Genomic DNA, 16,847 nt, shown 5'->3' with positions numbered 1-16,847 from the left:
GCGGAGCTTTAAACGCTTGTGTGAGTTCAACATAATTACCTATAGCTGTAAAAACCCTGTCTTAATTACCCCGAGGGCTCTTTTTTAAACAGGACAATTAAGTGTTTCGAGCATTTGGTTTAATGAATAATAGATCGACTAAAACTTACAAATGCAACCCCCTCCCATTAATATAGGCCTATTTATTTTTTTCAAACCAATGTTTAAATTTAAGGATTTTAATAATCCCACGTCGTCCATCAGGTTATTTCAGTACCTGAGGTTATGAAATCTGTTTTGGCTCTCATAGCTCAGGTTGTGTAACCTTGAACCCATATATTTTAATGAAGTATGACAAATGAAAAAAAAAAACGACACGATGACCTCCCAATTTATATATTAGGCATATTTAAGATTTTAATTCAATCTATTGAAGGGCTCAGTATCACATAGCTGGATACATCATTTGTATGTTATTGTGATATGATTCCATGGGATCACTAGTGTCTTATTTAATTGAGCACAATCATAGTTTAAGCCCTTATCTGAATTATCACTCAGAACTTTGACAGGTTTTTACACCGACTCAACATCTCAGTGTTAAAAGATCTCAATCAATGGGTCCAACGGTGACACAAGTTTCACTACTGTGGTCAAAATTTTATTATTTGAGAAGAAAACAGCAAATAAAAACAAATGCATTTGCCACTTTTATTTCACCATTTTGAGGAAAACATGGCTGTACACGGACAATACTCAGATAGGTTATTCAGATACAGTTGAACAGATGAGGGAGGCATACAGTTGACATGTCTAGGGTGGTGGGAGGGTGGGGTGTTTGACAGATCTCTCTTGGCTAAATTGGGCAGAGCTCGGCAGTCTGAGCCCTTTGCATCACAGTCACACAAACCTGGGACTTGTGCTGCAGCCGACCATCTACCCTGGAGAACATTCAAAGCCTGCACAGGCACGTACAAATCTTATTTCTTGCACAGAAATCCTGATACCTTGGCGTTTGCCAAAACAGACCTTCTTGGTGGAATCAATTGATGAGGAAACGATAAAATACTGAAATGATCATGAAAAGGGAAATGCAATTCGAGTGGACGTGACAAAAATCAACTGTGAAAGATACATTTCTATTATCCTAGGAAAGCTTTGATTTGTACAGAACTGCGCTGTAGTGATTTCTGTGTTGGCATACCTGACGGAAATTCATCGGCTTGTTGGAGTGAGTGAGGCAATGCTGCAAATGAGGTTGGCACTTCTACAGCAAGGTTAAATAGTGTATGCTTCCTAACATATACAGCCTACAGCGATTTAAGTTTCTGGAGTGATGGCTTTGTTTCATAAATAAAACGTTGCTACAATAATTATTCTCAATAATCATAAAAATGCATCAAAGTCATAAGGCAGTGAAAGCAAACCGTTTGCTTGCTGCACACAGGGATTCGGCGTGCAGGTGGATCGAGAACCATTTTTAAAATCGTACAGTTTTCAGTATAATCTTGCCATTTGTTTGATAATGCAACATTGCGTCCTTCTCATGCAAGATGCATTTATTTATTTTGCAGGTAATGGTTGCGACTAGCTGCAGCATTTGGAGAGTAGGAGCCTTTCTAATCTTCTGAGAGTCCCGGAGTAATATGTGGCGTTCTGGATGTTGGATTCTAGGTGGTTGAACAGAAAACAGCCCTCAGTGTTACTCCTGGAAGAACAGAGGAAACGGCAGTTAGTACATCCTGTATATTTAATCACAAATGAACCTTTAGCGCCACTGTGCACCCTGCCAAAGACCGAAAATGAGCTTGATAAAAGGTTATGGCAGTTACCACCATAAAATAGATGCACTGACGCACAGTTAGAAAAATGCCCACACAACATAGATACACACAGGCTTCTTGGGTACTTTCTGGCTATAACTAAACTTACAAACAAAGCTCCCAATGGCTCAACTTTTTTACTACCCATTTTGAGTGTGACCACAAGCAATGTGTCACTAAGGCTGGTGGTGTCACAGCTGAGGAACAAACGTAGAAAACCATCACACTTATCTGTAGTGATGCGGTTTGAATTTTTATTTTAGTCCATTCAATTTATAACATGTCACACAACTATCCTCCAGTACCCCATGCTTTTTAAAAACAAAAACAAATCTGCTATCTGGTCTTCATCATAGAGGGGGGAGGGGGGGGAGATTTAGAGATATTGCTCCTTAAGACAAGAGGCATTCTGGATTTGTAAAGCAGCGCTTTAAGCAAAATTACAGGATTTGTTTGAGAACAATGAGACATTTAGTTCATGGGATGGATGTGTTAAGTTGAAACAGATGAACTTTGAGATTAGTTAGGGTTATTCATAAATGTGAATTGATGCAAGGAATTATAATATACTGAATGATGTGACTGAAAGAATAAATGTTTCCTCATATTTAAACAAGCTGATATTTAGGGCCTTTCCTTCAGACTGACCAATCAGGTAGAGAAATACAGTGCTGAGTGGGGCAGTTACATCTCCTTTATCAAAGGTCCCTAACACAACTGTACAACATTTCAGCTCCATTCCTAATTACATTGAAAAGTGGTATGTGACACTTTGTTTGTTTGTTTGTATGTATGTTTGTTTGTATAAGTAATGTATGTTTTTATTATTTAATTATTTAGTTATTGTCTACTGTTAATTTTCTTTTACCAAGTCGGTCAGATTTGTTTATCAATATCATTTTATATGATTGTCCAATCTGTGTATCTTGTCTCGGTTTTCCTATAGCCTTGTGTTAATGGCTATTTGTCGTGTTGTCTTTTCTTCCTGTTAAAAAAAACAATAAAAACTACTGATTACCCCCTGCCCCCCCACCTGATATTTAACATTTTTACCCATTCATGAGCTAAAATGAAAGATGGTATTTATATAAAGAACATTCTGAAAAGATGATTGTGATATGATATGTTCTTTATTAATGGTCATTTATATGTCAGACATCTTTTTTTAAAGATGGGGATGTTGTGAATGAAGTTCTATATAGTATACATGGTATTTATTTATGCTGAATATTAGTAACAGTATGAGGAAACCACCAGCCTGATGAAGGCCAGATGACCGGTGAATTTGGTAAAAAGAAGTGGTGAGCTGGTGACGAGTTTTAATTGTGAAGGATTTGAACTGGAGCTCACACTGGTCCATATCGCGCTGTGTGTGTGTTTTCAAAGTAACACCTTGTTCAATTTTAACTGTGTACAATGCTACTCCAAATATGTCTGACACCGTTTAGTCCCAACACTCTGTGTGTATCTACAGTGGTAAGAGACGAGCATCCAAAAGACCAGAGAAAAACATTTAGTAACATGTTAATAGTGCTACTCAGAAACACAGCCGGACACAGAGACACACAGAGACACACAGAGACACACAGAGACACACACACACACACACACACACACACACACACACACACACACACACACACACAGCTGAGGGCAAGGCAGCAGAAACAAAGCCAAGCATTCCCTTCTGCTGAGTCACACAAGTAGACATGCACGTCTTGGGATGGATTCAGTGAAAAGCTAGCGGAATAACAAGCTTCAGAGCCAAAATGTGAATTAGAATGAACTGGACAATTCCAGATTCTAAATGCTTGAGAGAGAAGTTGGAGAGGTTATAACGGCATGCTGTGGGTGCAATAGAGTGAGAGGTTCCCTCACGCAGCTCCACACCTGAAATAATCCTCACAACACTGCCAGCGGACAAGTCGGAACACAAATGGCTGCATTTATGAAGTTTGCAGAAACACTGCCACAAGTACTGATGACCTATTTATTCCCCCCACACAGAAAGGAAGATTGTAACTGAAAGGAGCAGTATGCCACGTATTGTTTTAAACAAGTGTCCTAGAGACACGGTTTCAAGATGTCAGGGATTCACCTCATGCGTGAACATTTCTATATAGACTGCTGTGAAGTGCAAAACTATTCTTCTTTTTTTATGTATTAATGAGTAAATTATACTTAGGCTAGCATTGTTGGATAACAGCCAATGTAAACTTAATTTATTGACCTTTTATTTGCAGAATATTATACTATTATTATATTATATATAAATATATTCTAGTGTACATGAGTGTAGTGTACATGTAATATATAAGGAGGGTTAGCGCATATGATTGGTCTTGTAAGAACAGAGTTGAAAATAGACTAAAGCACGTCTGTGTTCACCTAAGATCAGATTTCATTCGATACGGGTTTGTTTGCAGATACAGACTGAGTGCTTTGAGAAGCAGAAGCCGGTTCAGCCGGTATTTAATCACTCATCACTGCCCCTTTGTGAGGCGGCACAATTTAGACAAAACAATGTATACTCAATGTTTTTACAGAATAGTGCACGGCATGCAGGTAACAACCTAACTTGTTTTTCAGTACACACAACAGCTCTGTCTCATGAAAAAAAATGGAAGTGTGTTTCTGTCCAGCAGAGGGGGGGGGGGGGGGGGGGGGGGGGGGGGGGGGGGGGGGGACTGTTGCAGTCAAATTACAAGAGATCGCATGAGACTGCCAGGACTCACAGTAAAGGTTTTTAAGCCTTGTCATTACTAGTTAAGACTATAATATCCGGTCTGTGTGCAGACACACGCATCTGCTGACCTTTTCCCTGCAGGGGGAGTGGAGTTGAAATGACAACAGCATGATGCATTAGCTGTAAGTGCTACAGAAGCAGGGCTGTCTGTACTGGTGAGAAGAAGTGCTGATGGGAAAAGCAGCATGCCCAAAAATGGAGACCAGTTTAAAAAGCCCAGACCGACCAAATCAAAACCAGACTAGACTAAAACGGACAGGGCTGGGACCAGGACTGGGACCTTGTTGTCTTACCTGGGTCAGTCCTCCCCATCCTCTGGCGTGATCTCTGTCTCTTTATGTACCACTACTTTGGTCACTGACATGTCAGGATGCTGTTCTTTAGCCTCCTTTATGGCCTGAGCCAGAGCCTATATACAGGAGTGCAGTACCAGGAGGGAACACCAGGGGGAGACAGAAAACGGGGAAGGCAGGGAGGGAGTGGGGATGTTTGATTGTGAGTCAATATGCCAACAAGGAAGCCACGTTTAGTTACATTTGTCATACTTCCAGTATTTGTTAATGTCACATCATGAGTTAATATATTTTTTTTAAATGTTGCTGTACTATGCCCGCAAAGTACAAGATAAGGTCCTGAGGGGTCACTAGCATTTTACTTTTTTACAAGTTCATTGCTCAAATCCATTCATTGACTTTACAGACAAAAGAAAACAACTGAGGATAGTGGAGAATAAATGAGAAACGGTATGAAAACTCAGAGACCTGATCGTGGTCGATGTCTGTATCTCCTGTGATGACGATCCTTTTCTCAATTCTCGTCTCCGATATTCCTCCTTTCACCGTCTGAGAACAGAGAGAGGACTTTAAAATCAATGCAAACACAAAAAGATAGAAGTTTAAGTTTTAAATTAAGTTTTTTAATCACACTATAGTTTTTTTTATTTATTTATTTAAAAGTACCCTTTTCTTTTCAGTCTAAATCCTGGGGAAACGTAAAAACAGAATTATGGCTGATTGACAGAAGATGAACATTTTGGTAACTGATTCATGGTTTAAACCATTTTTTTTAAAGCAAAAATGACAACATTTAGACATGACAAAACACTGGTTCCAGCTTCTAAAATGTGAATATTTTCTTAATCTTCTAAGACAAAAACAAAGGACATTTTAAGATCTTTCGGTTTTAAAAGGGGCGTGGGGACTTGTATCACGTGGACGCGCCGACAGTTTTGTTATTACTTAGAATTCCTCATGTGGGTGGCAGAAACTACGCACTAAAGCTTTAAATTCTGCAGTAAAGAAATGCTACAGCAGGCATGCAAAGGCTGCAGTCGTGTTTGAGGCCTCAAGTATTGAGACCAAAAGGGACAACAGATGAACCATGACCTTTGTGATGTGTGTGGTTGTCGTGGTGCTGGAGGTTTCCGAGGTGATGGTCTGAGCACTCAGCAACACCCCGGGGTCTACGTCTCCATTAGTGTCAGCCTGGTGATAAGCAAAACCCTCCATTTGGAAATTGCATTTTATATTTGTAAAGTAAAGTAAAAACTACAATAGCTTTATTTAATTGGATGCTAAAAGCTACAAAAATGTTCACCAGCTAGTGGTTAACTTTGTCCGTCATTTGGTGATGGCCAGATAAATATTTATATAATATTATGTACCATCTGCTCAGCATGAAATGGAAAACAATAAAAGTTAGTTGCTAATTGGTGAAGCATTTAGCCAGACAAATTCCCTCAGGAGGTAGCGGAGAGAAAAACAGCTATACAGATGTGTAAATACTGAACCTCACATTCATCAGCTGGACTAAAAAAAGAAAACTCTAAATAAATGCCAATTCACAGTGTGTATACAAGTAATTAATGCTAATAATCTCTCTTAAATTGGTGCAGGATGTAAAATGGAGGTAATGTCAATGTTTGTACCTCTGCAGACTCATAGGTGATAGTTTTTGTCTCTGTGTGGACTACAGGCATCTCTTTGGTTCCCACCTCCACCGCGTCAAGACTCTAATGGACAAAAAGGACAAATGGGCACAAATAAATGCATGCAGAGGGAGTACAGCAGTACCAAAACCATATGTGCTCTAATTCAATTATCTGTCATGTTTGAAACAAATTGCTGTAGGTGTTCACTGTTAACGGCCTTTGTTCTTAAAATAGCTCCACACAGTTGTACGTAAAATTCAATTGACACAAATAAATGCTAATAAACTAAGCCAAAGGCTGTGATTGAGGGGCTTAAATCTCTAAACGAGCATGCAGTCACACATTAGAGTCTAGTGATGGAGCGGATACTGCAGAATGCAAATCACAAGGTTTCGATCAAGTGTGTGCGCCACATCATGTTAAAAAGGTCCCCTTGATCTGCTCAGCAACAAACTGTGACGTTAGACTCATATCCATGCTTTTGGTGGAGTTTTGCCCTTGATTATTAGTGGCAGATTGTGTCGGCAGGAGAGGAGGGTGGAGGTGAGGTTACAGGGCCCAAGGCTAAGGCCAGCGCAGCTGATGTAGGGTTACCTCCGACTGAGACGTGGCTGGAGGCGGGGGGGTAAGCAAGGTGTCTGAAGTAAGGGGTTCAGTCAGAGTCACTTGGTGTGGGCTACACTTTTGGTCTTGTTCCTCAATCGCTTCTTTTTTCAGCACTTCAGCTTTGTCCATTTCTTCTTCCGTCACTTCTTCTGATGCCACAACATCTTCTGCCAGTTTCAAATTCTGCTCTTCCACATTAAACTCCTGGTCCAGTTCTTCCTTCTTCCCATCCGTCTCTTCCTCCTCTGTTCTCTCCATTTCTTTGTTTGAGCTGTCCATCTGTGCATAGTAGCATTTCTCTTTTTCAGAGGGCAAAAGTTTCAAGATGTCTGAAAAGCTCTTTTGTCCTTCGCCCTCTGCAAGTGAACACTCATCTATCTCTTCATCCACCTCCTCAATACCATTTTCTAACTCTGTGGGGAACTCTTGTTCCACAAAATACTGCACTTCGTTGGAGAACTGGACTCTCTTGCCATCTACTTCTGTGTGCTTTCTCTCCCCTGCGTTTTTACAATCGGCTAAATCCTCTTCCAAAGCCTGCAAACAACTCTCTGCCGCTCCTCCCGTCTCGTGTTCCTCCTCCGTTGACGGCAGCTTCTCTTCCTTTTTATAATCTCTGATGTAAGCAGGAGCAACAGTCAATCTGAAACCATAATTTTCGTGTTGTGACATCAAAGCCCCCCCCTTCACACCGGCATCCTCTCCCTTCTCATCTATTACTTCCTCATTTCCTTTTTCTGCTGCTAAGGTCAGCACTGCAGACCCCGGCGAAGTGCTACTGCCAGACAGGCTCTCATCTGACCCTGAATGTGTTGCTACTGGCTGTTTTTCTGCTACCAGCTCTACAGATGCACATGGTTGAAGTTGATCTAAAGATGGTGCAATGCCAGGAATACCAGATGTTGCTGGTGGATTTCCTAAAGTATTGCCACTAATATCCTCTTGTAACACAAATACATAATCTGCTGACATAGTTCTGACTGCGAGCTCGGCTGCAGTGTGCACTGGCTCGGTCTTTGCAGCCTCTGTGGTTTGGATATTCACCGTTGGCCCTGTCGACTCCACTGGTGCTGCCTCTGTCTCCGTGGCAACAACCGCCTTCTCCTCCGGTTCAGCTGATGCCTGTGAATGATAAATTGTACCATTAGATGATGTTTTTGCTTCACCGTGACAAAAAAAATCCACTCAGTAGAGGGCGGCTTCACATCACACCTAATAGAGAGAAATGGTTATGTGGGTTACACATTTTTAGACTATAATAGGCATAATTTATTTGTAAGACAATTAAGGTTTTAGTTACACGAAAACCATTTTTTTTTTAAATCTGTGAGGACCAGAGAGGAGTGGTCACCTTTTCAGAAGAGGAAACCCATCCCAGCGTAGACTGATAGGACAGGGGGATGGACGGACACAAGAAAGAGAGAAAGGACAAGAGAGGAAAGTCAAAAGTCACAGTGAACACCAGATAAAGAGCAAAGGGAGACGGGGCGGAAAAATAAAAGGTTGAAAAAGTAAATATTATTGTATGGAATACCATTTTGTAGCTCATTAAATCCGCTTGAACCTAAAGCCTTAAACGAAAATCCGGTTTTGGGATCACTGAATCCACCAGCAGCAAATTTCCACTAATCTGCTTTTGAAAAACTAACTTCAGAAGGGTGAAAATCTCTTTTCAGGTAGACCCATACAATTCTTTTCCTGACTTGTTACGGAGGCAGCAGGGGATTTTGGAGGATGAGGTGGGGAAAGCTGCAGCGGTGGCACTGAGCCAGGGCTATGAAGTCAGTGCTTTCAGGGAACTGATAACTGAAGAGCTGAAAGAAAGGAATGGTGCAGCAGAGCAAAACGGTAGAAAACAAACAGGAGCTAGCTAGAGCCCCCATTTCTTTCAAGGTGAGCTGTTGTAGCTGTCAACAAACTCAAAAACAAACCCAAAACAGTTGTATCAAAAAAGAAGCAGCGGGTTTGATTGCAACAGAAAACGGCAGTTTGGCAAGTGTGAGAGTAAACGCTGGGTGTTAAGGGACCGTTAGCCATGCAGAGCGTTTGGTTACACTGTTGTTAGACCGGCTGCTGGAGGGAAGGCAATGGGGTAGGCTGTGGGTGGTGGTGGAGATATGGAGGGAGGCAGACAAAACCGGATTGTTGCTTTTAGTTTTCATACAGTACCACTGATAAGGATGTAGATGAAGATTCAGAAACTGTAATCTGAGTCAGGCTGGACTTTGACTGCGCCGTTTGGACCTCTTCGACGAAGGTGAAGATTTCTGCTTTCTGCTGCATGGCATCAAAAGTCTTCATCGCTTTTACTTGCTTTGTCGCCACACCGATGACTTCTGAGGCGTCGGTCTTCACCCCCTCAGATATCCACGATGCCATGGCCTTTTTAGGCGAGCCACCTTTAATCTGAGTCATGTCATCAGTTTTTATCTCCATCGTTGGACTCTGTGTCTTGACTACTGTGGTTTTGGCTTCTAAAACAACAGATGTGTCTTCTTTGATATATTCTCTCTCTTTAGACAGCATTTCATTCTCCCCAGCTTCGGCCTCTCCAGGGACAACAGGCGCCTCTTCTTCATCCGCAGCACTTGTCTCTTTGCCCTCGGTGTCTACTTTATCCTCCGCCTCCTTCAAGATAATGAGCGTCCCTTTCTTGTCACTGATGGCCTGGGACACTTCCTGCCTGACAGCTCCGGGGCTGACCTTCATCTCTGCCCTCTCCGACACCTCCTCTTGGGAGTCGGGGGTTTTCTCGTCCACCTCCCTGAGGGTCCCGTCCATGAAGACGTCGTCGTCCATAGTGGTCGACAGACTAATCCCGTGTGGCCCCGAGGAGGTGGCCAAATCTGTTGCAATACTATCCACCACGTATTTGACCAGATATCCTGCCGCCTGGGGAGACACTCGGCTTATTGGAAATGGATCGTTCAAGTTAAAAGACAGAGGGCATCACAAAGCCAAGACGGTGAGAATAAGCTCAAGAGACTATTTATCTAGGAATGACATATACACAGACCGAGCGGCATAAATACTTGGACCGTGCCCCGTTTAGATGTAGCTTTTAAGCTAGTTTCTCTGCACATATATGGTTGTATTATCTCTTATAGAACTATGAATACAAGTGAAGAGTAATTCACATTTAATTTCTCTGGTACAGTTCCTTTTATGGGCTTTTTGTCCCCCCTCTGACCAATTTCATTTCCTCTTTTGGATAATAATTGATTGATTCATATCAGCTACCAATAAAAAAGAAGAAACTAGAAATCATATTCACAAAAGTTGGTTAGTTCTTTTCAACAAAAGGAAATTTCAAGCTGCAATTCAAATGTAAAGAGATAATAAAAAGGGCAGATAATGAAAGTAAAGTGGAGACTATGTACATGTTACGAAGTAAGAGCCAAAATACAAAAAAAACTGTGCCAGTGTCTAGATGTATAGAGCTAGGTAGAAACAGAGGGGAAAACACCACACTCACAGACACGAGGGTTTTTACATGTGAAAACAAAGTGGAAGGAATTTACCTCCGTGACTTTAGGTTCCACCTCCGCTTTAGTCCCTTCTCCTGCAGGCTGCTCATTTTGAGTCTAAAGAAGGAAACAAAACCATAAATAAATAAAAAGGCCACACACACAGATCGAGACAAAGAAAGGACATGTTCAAATGGACAGGATCCACATCCCAAAGCCCTTCCAGTGAATCAGCTTATTTCCATTTCAGTCAGTCAGACACGTTTGATGTCAGCGATTAGTCTTCAGAGACTTTAATTAGTGACGCTCATTTGTCCTGCGTGAGCTCATCTGACTATGTTCAGAGTAAAGGAGAAACTGATAAAACTGCTCCTAACTCGAGCACATAATGTCACTGAGCACAACAATCTTATAACTGATTAATGACTGCACTATTCATTACAGAGACAAATTAAAATGTTAATCAGCTGATGATATAGTAAAGACATGAGGTGAGAGCGACAAAGATAGACACATTTATTCGCACGCTTACTTTGAGATAGATACATTTACTCTATCAAGGTGCTTCTTAATGCACTAGAACCATTTGGAATATACAATGTATTGCACCAGACTCACTTTGATGTAGAAAATATGGCTCTAGCCCCGATATGATTATTGAATTTTACTGCACTATGACCCATTACGCAAACACTCTTGAGATTGATGTCTTTGTTTGTGCAACCATCTCCTCGATGATGTCATGCTTCACACACACATGCCGTCATTCAGTCTGCTGAGGACTGCAGCTTACATCCTGTGGCTCCAGCGGCACTATCATTGGTGCTTCATCTGCTCTGGGTGAGCGTGCAGGGGACGAGGACAGTCTCTTCTCCCATTCGGTCAGGCCCGGCGCGCTGTCGCCCGTCTCCAGGAAGGAGCGCTTCAGTTCGCTGATGTTGGTCTGGTGCTTGACCATCTCTTCCGGAGGCGAGGTATCCTACAGTAGCCGGTCAATCATGACACAAGGAGATGAGGCCAGGAGCAGCGCGGAGGGAACGACGGCCATGCTTTATGTACGCAACGGTAGCTTGCATATCCAATACATTACCACAAAAAAAATGTTGAGAAGCATAAAAATGCAGTTCTGAAAAGGTCTGGAATAAACCAATGCAGACTTGAATCACTGCATTATAAGCTTCATTATTTACGTTGTTTGTATTGTTTACAGGCCTGCTTAGGAGGCTGTGCAGGCTATCTGTGCAACAGCTCGCACAAACGGCAACATAATGACAAAATGTCCACTCACATGGCAGCTGTTAACTAAGAGACTGGCAGCGTGTACTTAAATGCTAAGAGAGCATTTAGGACCAGCTTAATTGAAAATAAATGATTTCATGCATAGATTCACAGATTTAGTTTTACAGGTTTCGTTAAGCACAACACTCCCAAATCTCTTAAGAAGTTAGGACCTCTACTATCACTGATTTATTTCAGTTGAATTTGTCTTGCTTTATTTCTCACTAAAAAATAATTTGGAAAGAAACAGCAAAAAATCTGTTAATAAAAATGTAATAACTCAAATTCACACAGGCACGCCAGAAAACAGAATCTAAGCTACTGGTACGTTATAATCATTTGTTATCGGTTAGGATTCTTCATACAAAAGGCACCTGCATGCATATTTCAACCATGCATGGTTCTTACCAACCTCTAGCATCAGATTACTATGCTTGATAAAAACGTTTTCCCCTTTTACTCGTCTTATGAAACTATACTGTAAAGACAAAAGAGGGGAGAGGAATTGTCGTTAAAGGAGCTGCGTCATGTTAAATATAGACTCTTGTTAGGAGATACTGGGAGCTTTGTGTTCTACGGTATGGCTGTAAATGACGTGATGGCATAAGTCCACTCACTGTAAAAGCCAAGGATTAAAAAAAACTGAATCTGACTCTTGGGTGCAGCAACAGTAAAAGAAATAGGACTTCACCATTTACACAATAGCACTTGAAAATGAGCTGGAATGGAATGTGTTTAGAAGCAGCGACAGCTTTGCAGCAGCAGTCTGTGAAGTGAATTCAGGCAAGAGCAAATGGTTGATCTGGTGTGTGGTGGGATAGTGAGCATGTCAACAGAAGCTGCAGCAGGCAAGCCAAGGTGGAGAGACGGCACAAAGTAACTGATGTCTGAGCGGCTCAGTGCATCTGGTGGAGGGGGTGGTGTGATGCACTGAGCAGAGCCATGAAGCGAGCCCAGTGTACCTGAGTCCGCATCTCAGAGTCCTCATCTGCGTCCGACTGACGGCGAGCAAACAGGGAAGCAGAGTGTGAGACAAGGAGGAAATCGGTCATTAAAGAAGAAGAGACACACAAGGGTGAAGCGGGTAAAGGGAAAGAGAAAATGAGCAACAATGAGATAAGAGTAAGGGTAAGGATGGTGGTTGAATTAAAAAAGTAAAGAATATTGTGACAGAAATTGAGCATTCACCAAACCCCTGCCCCAAACAGCATTGGTCCAATCATAGCCTTAGCAACCGTAACTAGGCAGGCATGATGCCTGTCAAGCTTTGAATTTCTCCACAGGTTGAAGAGGTGTGCATGGAGTTACAAGAAAAGCAAGCATGTAAGGAATGGATTAAACAATGTGTTTGTTTGCTATAACATATGCTGCAACCATTAGGAAGTGCAGCTAATTAGCACTCCAGTAACTGGACTACATTAGTTTCTGGGGTGACAAGTTATGTTAAAAAAAACAAAAAAAACAAGACCTGTTAAAGACTAGTACATCCACCATGTACTATTTATGTACTGTGTGGAAGCCAGTTCTTGTTTTTATCAGTTTAGTGTAACATTAGCAGCTCTATAAAAGCTGTCAAAAGTGGCTAAATAGGTCAACTTATGCTAGAATGAATTTACAGTCTGATTTTAGAGTTTTCCATTTATTACTCATAAGGATGCTGACTGTTTGCCTGCGACATGCAGCTTTAGGCTCAGTCCTTTAGCATGACATTATGTATGTAGCCATCAACTGCATATTTAAGACCCCTTTTACAAGATGCTCACAAGAAACATCGAAGCTTGACAGGTGTTGCAAAGTTAACTAAGGGGCCAGGTTTAGCAAACGGTCTACTCTACTGTATACAGAGAGCCGAAGTGAAAGAGCCCGGATGTGACGCCATGACTTTGGCTCTCTATTAAAAAGGTAGTCAGTGGAAAAGCCATGTCAATACACACACAACGTGTTTACAATACATTACAGGGAGGAGGAAAGGAGAAAACTAATAAAGAAGTAAATGGGCATAATGAGATGCAAGCATGCATTGCGTGCAGAAATGTCTCTTAAATATTTCAATGGGCATTACATCTATGATTCAGCATCACTTTATTTCTCTGCGTCTCCGTCTGTACGTTTTTGCATGCCTTCAATATGACATCTTTCTTTGATGTACAAACCTCGGTGGCGGTCATCTCTCCATCAAAGGCAAAGTCTGTTTGTTCGCTGTCAGTCTGCTTTCACAAACAGACCAAAACCGTTCCGAGTGGCAAGCAAGAAAACAACAAGAACCCAACTTGTAAACTCTTGAAAATGCATTTATCGTCAACAGAGATTCTTCATAGCCACAAATGGAACAAATGGAAATGCACTGGTTGTTTCCGTAAGGTACACATTAACAGACAACACTGCAGATAAGGTTAGGAAAAACAAAACAGAAAGAAAAAAGCAAATGAAAAGTAAGCAAGCAAAACAGAATCAGAGGAAGTTGAAACCTTTGGTCAGTCACTTTGACATTTAAGTGTAATGTTACATTTGCTTTGGATTTGGACAGGGCTGAATCCTGGTATATAGGTAGGTAAAACATTTTCTGTGGTGTTGCTGGTCAAACCTACTCCATTGGATTATAAAAATTTGATTCGACGAACAGTAACCTGACTTTCAGGCCCTCCCCCTCCTCTCCATGCATGTTGACACTAGGGGTGATCTGGATGCATTTAACTGTCACAGTCTCTCTGCAACACAGCATGCATTACAGTACATTACATCTGTGATTCAAAAGGGGGTTGTCTGAGAGGGAAACACATCTTGGCACTCTACAGTAAGCTGCTTTTAGCCCTTTTTTAGCAGAAGTTTAATTTAAATCATTCATTTTAATTTGTGCTGTTTTACTTGACTCTGATATCAATGCAGAGAGAGTGCATAGATAAATATGGAAGTGTTTCCATGCAGCTGGTGTTGATCTCGTAGCAGTCCTTTTCTATATTGTGAAGCCATGAATGTAAACGATAAGACTGAGATGGGTTAGGCACAAAGCTATGTCTTTAAATATGAGGTTTGGTGAAGGATTAGTGACTAAATGACAATAGGCGAGTTCTTCAAATCCTTATTATCTCTAATAAACACGCTGGGTCAAATATTAAAATATTGTTTATATTGCTGCATGACAGTGGTATTATTTCATGGTGATTTGTTAGTGATGCTGCATATCGCTTATGGACAAATGTTGTAAATGTGTTGAGAAATAAAATTTCAGGCTGATGCGAGTAAAAGTCCCCAATATTTGTGTCTAACCCTCTCGTTTAGGTAGTGTAAATGTAAGCCAATCAAATATGAAATGGGGAGACTTGCAGATTCATCTCTGTGTGATGCTGATGAGGATGTAGTTCTATAGGATGAGGGTGTGGCCGGGCAGAGATGAGGTTCTGAAAGTAGGAGAACTGACAGACACTGGGACAGACACAGTCTCCAGGTCGGCTCTGAACTGGTGAAACAGCAGAGCGAGATACAGGACAGGATAAGGGGTTAACTGTTATAATGAGCTGTCAATCTAAGCCAGAGGCGGGTACTGGAACAAACAGACGTACACACACACCTCCTCTTCCTCTGAACTGTCATGGTCATGGTAGCCCTGGGCTAAGGAGGCGGTCAGGGAGGCTGCCTTGGGCTCCAGGTAGCAGAGGCACAGCGCCAGGGGGAAGGAGAGGGTGAGGGCGTAGGGGACGGAGAAGGAGGTGGAGAGCAGGAAGAAGAAGATGAAGAGGAAGCAGGGGATGAGTGAAGGTGACTTAATGGGCAGGAAGTTCTGTGCGCACAGAGGGAGGAAGCGCATCTCTGACAGATCGGGGAAGGTGATGTAGCCGTCCTCGTCCAGGTAGGCGGACAGGTCGGGCAGGTGCAGGGAGAAGGAGAAGAGCGTGCCGCCGCGGCTCTTGCCCTGCTCCAGCCTTTGCTTGCGGGCCGAGAGCAGCAGCACCTGCTCGTCCAGCAGGGCGGCTTTGCGGTCGGCGAGGGCTTGCCGGCGGCGGCACCCAACGCTGCTCTTGGCTGGACTGACTGACGAGGCCCGTTTACGCGTGTTCTCCCTGCGCCTCCGCCGTACTTTAGTTGATGACACAGGAGATGATGGGAGTGAGAGCTCAGAGCGGAGGGGGTCGGTTGTGTATACATGAGGGGAGCACTGATGTAGGGAAATGTCAACGAAGAGATGACGTGTGTGTGTGTGTGTGTGTGTGTGTGTGTGTGTAAATGGAGAGGAGCGAAGCGAAGGGGAAAGGGCAAATACGCATGAGCACACACACAAACACACAAGTATAGTGTGGGGTCAAAGGAAGGACAAGAAAAGAAAAGCGAATTAGTAAAGCGCACACAAAATGAGAAGAAGCACTTAGGCCTAGTCTGCTGCAGTGGGTTGAGGTGAAATCAACTGGGAAATTCTCATCAGCCGTTCATAAGTATATTAAAAGAAAAAACTAAACTAAAATCTCAAAAAAGGACTTAAGACAAAATTGCAGCAGCATCTAAGAAAAATCTGTTTCTTTGACAACCCTCGGCATATCTGTATATATTCATTCATCATCACTCTCTTTAGACCAAATACAAAGACAACTCAAGCATCTAGAAAGTTCCTTTATCCAGATTAAATGCAGCTCTGACTGCACTGCACATCTGGTAGACAGTGGTTTACCTTCGCGTCTTGTCTGAGCGGTGTTGTGGCCATGGGTTCTGGCATCTCTACAGCATCCATCTGAGCATCCTCCTGCTCCGCCTTTTCTTCCTCTGCCTTCTTCTCTGTCGTTACCGTGGTGATGATGTCTCCCTTTGCGATGACTTTGGCCGCCCCGTCGGCGGCACTATCCTTCATGAGAGTCTCATGGTTCTCCATAATTGGTGCTGAAGGACAAAGACGGATGTTACGGGCTGGAATCAGTGACGGTCTGTTTTTAATTCCAAAAATATGAGCAGGGGAATAAATGGTTTCATTTGCTCCCGCACATTGTTATAATGTTTGTAAAACTTTGTCACCGCACTGCAAAAGTGTGCTA

At 42.3% G+C, this 16,847-nt stretch overlaps 1 protein-coding gene across 4 annotated transcripts in view; it reads right to left on the bottom strand.

The window, feature by feature from the left end:
• Positions 1-618: 618 nt before the first annotated feature.
• Positions 619-16,847, bottom strand: part of epb41l3b (erythrocyte membrane protein band 4.1-like 3b) — a 44,132-nt gene continuing 27,903 nt past the window's right edge. The window contains exons 12-26 of one of the 4 annotated variants that reach the window (XM_078264302.1): positions 16,490-16,695; positions 15,398-15,982; positions 13,983-14,036; positions 12,792-12,827; positions 12,242-12,307; positions 11,345-11,530; positions 10,606-10,668; positions 9,254-9,976; positions 8,436-8,468; positions 8,129-8,206; positions 6,476-6,559; positions 5,934-6,032; positions 5,310-5,390; positions 4,842-4,957; positions 619-1,687 (exon numbers count right to left, since the gene is read on the bottom strand). In XM_078264302.1, the coding sequence (XP_078120428.1) occupies positions 4,847-4,957; positions 5,310-5,390; positions 5,934-6,032; positions 6,476-6,559; positions 8,129-8,206; positions 8,436-8,468; positions 9,254-9,976; positions 10,606-10,668; positions 11,345-11,530; positions 12,242-12,307; positions 12,792-12,827; positions 13,983-14,036; positions 15,398-15,982; positions 16,490-16,695 (2,405 nt within the window). In that variant the 3' untranslated portion in view covers positions 619-1,687; positions 4,842-4,846. The remainder of the gene's footprint in view (positions 1,688-4,841; positions 4,958-5,309; positions 5,391-5,933; positions 6,033-6,475; positions 6,560-8,128; positions 8,207-8,435; positions 8,469-9,253; positions 9,977-10,605; positions 10,669-11,344; positions 11,531-12,241; positions 12,308-12,791; positions 12,828-13,982; positions 14,037-15,397; positions 15,983-16,489; positions 16,696-16,847) is intronic. The other 3 variants (XM_078264299.1, XM_078264300.1, XM_078264301.1) reach the window with 3 other exon arrangements.

This window comes from Sander vitreus, chromosome 12 (genome assembly GCF_031162955.1).
Source record: "Sander vitreus isolate 19-12246 chromosome 12, sanVit1, whole genome shotgun sequence".
NCBI classification, from domain to species: domain Eukaryota; kingdom Metazoa; phylum Chordata; class Actinopteri; order Perciformes; family Percidae; genus Sander; species Sander vitreus.
The sequence above is the reverse complement of the archived record's forward strand: the minus strand, read 5'-3'. Positions and strand labels throughout refer to the sequence as shown.